Here is a 9,409-nt window from a genome sequence, read left to right as displayed (position 1 = left end):
TCGGATAGTTCAAGAGTTAGTAAGTCACAAACATTTTTTTTTTTTTTTTTTTTTTTAGATATATAGATTACAAAGTTTATTAAATTGTACTGAACACCCTGTATAAGCTATTAGAAGTTTTATTACTTTTACTTTACTAAATTGTACCGAACACCCTGTTTCATATCTAACAGTTTTAACACTACCAAATGATTTCACACACTTTAATTACGTTTGTGTAAAAATAAAGGGAAGTGACTCAAAGTTTGTAAATAGGATTACAAAATAATACAACATTTTTAGTTATGAAAATATATATATTTCAGTCACTGTTTCTCCGTTGAGAACATTAAATGACAATTACTATACAACATGATAATATATCATGGTAAAAAAACTGCAATAAAAATGACGATCGACTATTTTATTTTTATTACTTTTTTCACTTTTTTTTTTTTTTTTTTTTAAAAACACTTGTTTTGCAGTAAAAACAAACAGTCTTTAACAAAGTTACTTTACGAATTGCGAGTAAAAAGCGTATTTAACACGTTCAATATGCTGGCATAATTTTATAGCTGGTCCTAGTTTCAGTTGAAGGTGTTCCTGAACTGTTGGCAAGTTCAAGAGCATGAACGCTTGGCCATCAATCTCCTGAAAGTTAATTTAAAAATAGGTTAATATAAATTGTCTTGTATATGAGTACATATTTGTCATGAACATTATACAAATATCTCATACTATTTGCAGGATACTAACAATACGAGCCACCCGATACGTTATATATGATAAATGAAGAAATGACAAATTTTATGTCACACTAATTCCCTAAGGTGCAAAATCAATGATACAGAAAAAAAAAAAACTTATGAAATGCAAACTAGATCAAGACTCGGGTTCAAATGTCGGTTCACTCATGCCATTTTTTACTATTTTACGGAACTGATACACTACTTTTTATGTTACCAGTTACACGCCATGGTACACCCATGTCCAAAATGATTGTCGCATATCTATAACTGTCTTCTTGTAAGAATATAATTTGATAATGATTTTGCAGGGTACTTTTAATACTGATACTATGTGTATAATCGGGAAATGTACATTTGTGGTAAATTTCATAGGAAAAGAATTATAAATACGAAAATTAGAATGAGTAAAACAAAATGTTGCTAAATGGATAATAAAGTTTTATTTCCGTTTTATTGTTCTCATTTACTGCTCTTTTGACATGAAATTTGCCACATACATGTCTTTGCCGATTATACAGATAGTAACATTATAAGAAATACCGGGCGAATTCGTTATCAAATTATATTCCTACATCAACATATTTATAGACATGCATAATTTTATAGCTGGTCCTAGTTTCTTTTTTTTTTTTTGGACATAAGTGTACACAAACGATGGTTATTTCGAATGTTTTGGTGTAAGTTACTGTATATTTTAAAAGAACTATATCATTTGTTTAGAGGAACTAAGAGAAGTCGAATAATTAGCAGAATTATGACGATTCACGGCTTTCGACCTACAAAGAACCTCAGCAACCATCATAACTTATTATTAAGTAGGTAATGTGTTACCAGAACACACTCGGCAGTATTATTACAATTCCAATGGTCGAAAATCAAAGGGTAAACAGCAAATTAATATTACAAGATACATTATATTGATATGTAATAATCTTTAATATTGCATTGTTGAAAAAACAGTAGGGTAGTTATGAGACATGTCGACATTCGGGAGATTCCGACATTTGAAAGAACTTGGCAACCCTGGTACAATGCGACTGTAGCGAGAACGCCACAAAGTAGGTGTTTGTCTTTCTGCTACATTGTGAGCTGCGCTGTACAAAGAGGGAAGAAAATATTGTTGAACTGTTAGAATTTAGGATTCTATAACAAAGATATGTTGCAGTTTATGTACGTAAAGACATGTGTTATAAGATTAATAAAGCCGAACTTACGGGCTAGCTAGCAGGTATGTTTCCCGAAACATGAAAGGTGTTGTGACTGAAATACAGCACGCCTTGGGTATGTAGTTATGGCAGGAAAATGGGATGGGCAACGCGCTCCTGAGTTACAACTGCTGCCACTGTTGTATGTGAAGACAATTGGAGAATGTTTCGACAGAAGTTGTATTGAGATTACGACATATGTCGACTTCTCCCCAAAGTGTCTCTTTCAATATACACTGCTCCACAAAACTTAAGCAACTCGAAGAAAGTGGCAGAAAATAAAACGACATGATCACTGCACCAAGTATAATGAACAAACAGACGGTCCAGATGCACAATGCAACACAAGTGAAGACGAACAATACAGTTAGGATGTACAGGGTGACCAAAAAGTTCAGCACCACGAAACTTCAAAGGTGAAGCTGGATTGTGCGAGGGCATAGGTAGTCAATATGGCGTGTGACCACCACGAACAGCTATACAGGCACGACATCTGGACTCCATGCTGCAAATCAGAGTGTTGATCAAGTCTTACGGCAGATGGCGCCACTCCTCGAGGAGAGCTGTTTGGAGGTAAGGGAGAATGCGTGCTGGTGGACTGCGCTGCGCTATTCGCCGCCCAAGAGCATCCCACACATGCTCGATGGGATTCAAGTCTGGCGAATGTGCACGCCATGCAATACGCGTAATGTCTTCGCTCTCCAGATACTCGGACACAAGATGTGCACGGTGTGAGCGGGCATTGTCATCCAAAACAGGAAGTCTGGGCCAAATGCTCCGCGGAAATTGCGTACATGTGTATTGAGAATTTCATCCCGGTACCGTTGTGCTGTCAAAGTGCCATGTTGCCACATGTGGGTCCGTTTTCCCATCCAGCATAGTTCCAACCCACACCATAATGGAACCACCTCCCTAGGACGGCCGTTCAGCAATGAAGTTTGGAAGATAGCGTGTTCCTGGCTCTCTCCACACTAAGGTCCGACCAGAATATGACGACAGGCTGAATCTCGACTCATCGCAGAACATGACACGCGTCCACTGTGTTCCCCTCATGCAACATGTTGCTGACACCATGTGTAACGCGCACGTTTTTGCTCCAGTTTCAATGGCACACACAGCAAAGGCCTTCTTGCATACAGTCCTGCTCTATTGGGCCGCCGACGAACAGTTTCACCACTCACGCGTTATCCTGTAGCCTGAAAAAACTCATTGGCCAGTTGAGAGCATGAGGCTTGACGGTTACGTTTGGCAGAAATTATTAGAAATCGGTCCTCGACGGCCCACGTCTTCTTCGGACGGCCTCCTCCATGACGTCTACTGACTTCACCTTTATTTTGGAAGCGACTCCACAGCCTCGACACACCACTTTTGTTGACGTTGAATTCCTGCGCCACTTCCACTTGCGATCGGCCCAATTCCAACCGCCGAATTATTCGACCGCGGTCAAAGTCACTCAAATGCCGTCTACCAGCCATTGCAAGGTGTGTACCCCACACAAGAACCACTAAATCAATGCTTGGAGCCTCGGACACTACTGGGCTGTGGTGTACGCCTCATGGCATAAGTTGTTCACCGCGCTTGCAACGGTGCTGCTTATGCAATAGAGTGGGTACTCGCCTTGCCTGTGTGTCTATGTGTATGTGCATGCCACTAACCAGTGTTGAATGAGCCCCACACTTCACTTATACCAAGTTCTCTCGGGTTGCTTAAGTTTTGTGGAGCAGTGTATATCATAGCAAGAATACATTGTAACTCATATAACTTTAAATACTGAAAGATGTGCGATTGGTAAAATGTACAACGTAGCAAGTCATGACCAATAACAAACATGGTAACAAAATGCAAATTAGTTAATTCTAAATTAAAAATTATTGGGAGAAGTGCACTTCATATTAGAATATGTTTGGAAAATAGTTAAGAGTGCCGGACCCGCGCCATTGTGAATGTTTCTTTTTCGGTAATTAAAACATATTTTCTTGTAATTATAGATGCAACATATAGATGTTTCTTTCTTTCGCAGCTTTAAACATTTTTTTTTTTTTTTTAAACATTGCTTGTCTACATTTTGCACGCAATAATCCTGGCAAAAGTATTCTGAAAGACAACGTCGTAAAGTTACTTCGTTTAGGTTGGATGAAGTCAGTAAATGTTGAAACGTTTGCAAGTGGTTTTAAAAAGTGTGGTATCTATTCCTATAACCCTGATATCTTGGGTGACGAAGTGTTCGCATATGACTTGGAAGACCAATACATTCCAGCTATTCAAAACTCTACAAATGCAAAACAAGCTTCTGCAGAAACCACGTCGTCTTCCCCATCCTTTCAAGAACTGTCACCTGTACCATAGGTAACTCTATCGGTTTGTCGGTTACGTTAGAAACAAGAATCCTACATTGTAACATACAAAGAATATATAACGGCACTAATGTTGTCAAAGGTGGAAATTGTTTGAAAGAAGCCGAGTAATTGTTGTGTTAGCAACACAAATTCTCAAGCTTCTATCTCCAGTGCACTAACGGATATAAGCAACTTCTACCTTCAGTGCACTAACGGATATCAGCAACTTCTACCTTCAGTGCACTAACGGATATCAGCAACTTCTACCTCCAGTGCAATAACGGATATCAGCAATTTCTACCTCCAGTGCAATAACGGATATCAGCAACTTCTACCTCCAGTACACTAACGGATATCAGCAACTTCTACCTCTAGTGCACTAACGGATATCAGCAACTTCTACCTCTAGTGCACTAACGGATATCAGTAACTTCTACCTCCAGTGCACTAATGGATATCAGCAATTATTGTAACACATACAATGGCTTTTTCTTTAACGACATGGGTAGCCAGTCGTGGGTACAATGTATGAGGAAGTGTAAGAAGTGGTTCCATGAAAAATGTGTACAAAATGAGTCTGATGTACTTTTCACATGTGGTTCCTGTGATTAAGAGTATATTCCGCGGAGTATGACAGTTCTCTTGAACATCTATGAAGCATTTCCCACTGTCGAAATCTCCCATCGTTAGGGTCTAACCCCCCCCCCCCCCCCCCGACATTTTTCCAAATAGTTTCAGTAATACGTAATACGTATTTCTGTACACAAGTTGTGTACTCATGAATATTATGAACTCATTTTGTGATTTACAGATTGTGGAAACATTCATGTAAACGTTTTGTCTTTTTTTCTCATTAAATTGCACTTTTCAGTTCATATTATAATCAGTTTTTCCTTTGCGTGTCGAAATGTCCTATAACTAGCTTATGTAGTTTATACTATAATTTCTTAGTCCGCCTTTGCTACTATTGTTACTACTTGTTTAATACATAATACCTTAGCTATTTACAAGTTGCACAATTTTCCGAATTTAATGTTTCTAAAATGAGAAGCTTTCGAACTATTTATTTATTTCTATTAATTTTGGCCAAACTATTTACCATTCAATTCAAAACTATATTATATCCAGGGCAAGTAAAAATGATGGACCTGATTGGAAACATTTATTCTGTGAAATCTAATAACAAGGTGTCTACTAAAATTCCAAAATGAAATTTCGTGACCATTTCTTTGCCTAATCATAAAATTGCCTAATATTTTCAAGAGCGAATTAGGCCGAATTTTCATCCATGCGATTAAAACATACTTTGCTTGCGATTTGGCAGTGTCTAAAGCCGACCATAGACATTTTTGATCGTGAACTTTGACGTTTTATAGAACAAAATTTTCTAATCTGCACTTACATTTGAACACACACACACACACACACACACACACACACACACACACACACACACACACACACACACACACACACACACACACACACACACACACACACACACACACACACACACACACACACACACACACACACACACACACACACACACACACACACACACACACACACACACACAAAAACAAACAACTAAATTTCGTGACTTTCATGATCATTTTCTGATTTCGTAACTGTTTCGTGACATTCGTGACCGATAGACACCCTGAATAAACATATGTTACGTGAGACATGCACTTCAGAAGACTAAGTTTCAAGGTTTAGTTTCCACTTTCTACCGCTAAGTCAGCAGCAAGCTTGAAATGAACTGCTTATATTGAGCGCAACACGCTACAAAAGGTCTCGCAGGAGATACACTATCGGTTTGATATGTGCCGTATTACGCGAGGTGCTCGCATAGAAAACTTGTGATATATGTGAACAAAACTTTGATAAGTTTCCTTTTTTTTTTTTTTTTTTTTTTTTTTTTTTTTTTTTTTTAAGCACAAGGCTCACAATAACATACGTTTAATTAGATTTCACATAATAGATTTCTGAAATCAGGTTCATCATGACTTACCTTGTATAAGAAACACACTGTAAGACAATCCAGTGAATCTGCGACAGCAATAGTCCCTTATTACCTCCGTAGCTAATGAAACGACATAAAGACTCCATCAATATGATGAAAGAATAAAATCACTGACTAATTTCATTGTAAGAAACAATAATTTAGTATATATATATATATCTTTTTGTTAACCCTTACCTCTTCCTTAACTTTTTTCGCAAGATGGCTACAATCTTCAGTTTGTTTCAAGTACCGCATGACCTCCTTCACTGACCAATGAACAGGATTCGTCTCTAATTTCACAGCCTGAGATAACGGTTGCAGGTCTAAAAAGGGTCGTGTTTCTTCTATGGTGAGGCATTTTGGTTTGGCAACAGGTTGCACTGGATGAAGAGGCTGCGCCACGGTCTTTACTCTTGTCCCAATCACTGGCTTCTTTAGTAGGCTGTCAAAGGAAGATAATAATAATAATAATAATAATAATAATAATAATAATAATAATAATAATAATAAATATATGCTGTGCTGCCGTTTGTTTTCGAAACATTGATCACGTTCATTATAATAAATAAATAAATATAAAAAAAAAGCAAATCGCATGCAGGGTTCCCACAGAAAAAAGTGAAGATCGATCTTCCTGACATTCCCTAACACAAATTCTTGAATATACATGGGAAGATTTGGGATAAGTTCTATAATACACATTTTTAACGGCCTCCTCCATTCCCATAGCCGTCCAACGCACTTCTTTAATTACCATTCACATGATCAATTATCCCCATCTTTGTTTCTCTCTCTCATTCACTCACTCACTCACTCACTCATATATATATATATATATATATACACACACACACACACACACGAGTACTTCACTCCCTCAGCACAAGAGAGCAACACTGCATCACTGTCATCATGGGAATGCTGTATCCTTGTGGTTCTCTTCACATGTCAATCTGCTTAACTGATAGAGAGGAAACAATGTTAGATTGAAAAAAGAATGTTACACTTGCACATTTACGTTCCCTGACTTTCCATGACATTTTACGCAAAATGCATGATTTCCCTCACATGTTTTCATTTCCCTGATTTTCCAGAATGTGGGAACCCTGCACATGCTTGCAAGTACTGTCTGCCACTTTTAGGAATAGGTGTCACTGTTAGGAGTGTATGTGATCGTTAGAAAGAACAATAGATACAATTTACTAGTTAACAGCGTATTTTAATTTTGCTTTTACCATTTACGAGGGAGGATCAGAAACTAAGGTTGAAAGGCCGATATTTCTGGAATTTCTTCCACCTGCCACCTGCGGCGCTAGCTGTAAGTAAACAAAATGGCAACTAGTTTCGAAGAAATTCGCTCAATTATTTGATTTCTGTGGGCGAAACATGTAACCGCCAACCGGCAGCTGGTAGAGGTTTACGGAGATACTGTAATACCTCGGCAGCATGTCGCAGAATGATGTCGAAAGTTTGCGGCTGGTAGAGACCACCACGCCGTTGAAGCAGTTAGGCTGGGACATCATCGACCATCTTCCCTACAGCCTAGACCTCGCTCCAAGCGATTTTCACCTGTTCCCACATTTGAAGAAGCACCTAGGAGACCGTCGCTTCGCTTCAGACGAGGTGATAAAACACTTCGTGACTACATGACTGAAAACGCAAAGACATGATTTTTACCAGGAGGGAATCTTTAAACTCATCCCACGACGCGACACGTGCCTCAACTCATGTGGAGGCTACGCCGAAAATTAACCTAATGTATGTATTATCTGTTAGCTGCATTGGTTGTATGAATAATATACGTCTCACTGAAGGCTTTGTAACCTTACTTTTTGACTACTCCTCGTATATAAATAAACAGTCTGTTCAGTGGAATAAAAAGTAAAAAAATATTGACAACGAACGACTTTAAAATTCAGAAGTTAAATTATAATTTTGGTCTGTGCACTGTCATTTGCTGGTGTTATACTGAAAACCTTGCTCACGATATACATTAATAGTAAGGTTAACATGCAGCATAAATTTTTAGATTTATATTTAGAAAAGTTTTTTTTTTTTGTTTTGTCAAAAACTACGCATGAGGGTTTATACTCACCCATCTCATTTTATTCGGCTCAATCGGACATTTTTCCCCGTTATACGCTAGTTAAAGTTTCCAAATTTTCTGTACTTACTTGAAAGCTGAATACTTACACACAATAAAAGATTTAAATCATATATGCTTTACTTATTTCTACTTTGATAGCGAGGAGTTCAGTATCGAAAGCTAATTGTCTACATTAAGTTTCTTAAGTGTGTTCTTGCTCGTAGCTATCCAAGTGTACCGTTTATTACGATTTATTAAAAATACATACACGCTATCAGGAGGAGTTTAAATTTTGGTAAAGACGTATTGTCGGATCTAAATCCGATCCTGCCTACAATATGAATTTATTTTCGTGAACGCATGGCTGGCTCGAGCGAAAAACGAACGAGAGGGTGTTAGAAATGGTGGGGAAGAAGAAAACAATTTTAGGTATTATTAAAGAAGAGAGAGAAACTGTTTGGATCATTGGCTAAGAAGAAGCTATATTATGAGGGAGGTGCTAGAGAGTTATAGTGGCAGGAAAGATAGCGAGGGGCAAAGGAGATTACAATTGATGGATGATATCAAATCCAGAAAAATTGTACGTGAACACGAAGAGATTACCGGAAGACTGTGGAGAATGGAAGCTTCTCAGTTTCGGTAAGTGACCTGCCAATAATAGCAGAATACCTATGATCATGGTTACTTAAGGAATTTGGTTTACCAGAACCCTTTTATGTCTGTACGTGTGTCCGTCCGTCTGCCCGGGACAAAAAAATCTCAAGAACTATTTAAAGGATCAGCATCAATTTTGGCCACGATGTACTAGATCAGAAGTGAGGAATCGAGCTTCTTTGTGGAGGTAATAGTCAAACCGGATCACTATAGAGCAAAAACGGTAACATATATATCAAATGATTTCCTGCAAGCTATTAAGCGTTCCAAGAATATATTCCATCTAGACTCTACTCTCTCTACTAAAACCACAAGTATCACAAACCTACTACCACATACCAAACTCCTTTACGTGGTGTACGCTTGGCACAGTTTTTTTTTTTTTTTTT

General features: G+C 37.9%; 1 protein-coding gene across 3 annotated transcripts in view; it reads right to left on the bottom strand.

Annotated features, from left to right (window-relative positions):
- Window positions 1-275: 275 nt before the first annotated feature.
- Window positions 276-9,409, bottom strand: part of LOC145672967 (scm-like with four MBT domains protein 1) — an 82,071-nt gene continuing 72,937 nt past the window's right edge. For all 3 annotated transcript variants that reach the window (XM_081742233.1, XM_081742234.1, XM_081742235.1), the window contains exons 16-17: window positions 6,476-6,722; window positions 276-630 (exon numbers count right to left, since the gene is read on the bottom strand). In XM_081742233.1, the coding sequence (XP_081598359.1) occupies window positions 490-630; window positions 6,476-6,722 (388 nt within the window). In that variant the 3' untranslated portion in view covers window positions 276-489. The remainder of the gene's footprint in view (window positions 631-6,475; window positions 6,723-9,409) is intronic.

This window comes from Thermobia domestica, chromosome 16 (genome assembly GCF_964235325.1).
Source record: "Thermobia domestica chromosome 16, izTheDome1.hap1.1, whole genome shotgun sequence".
Lineage (NCBI taxonomy): Eukaryota > Metazoa > Arthropoda > Insecta > Zygentoma > Lepismatidae > Thermobia > Thermobia domestica.
The sequence above is the reverse complement of the archived record's forward strand: the minus strand, read 5'-3'. Positions and strand labels throughout refer to the sequence as shown.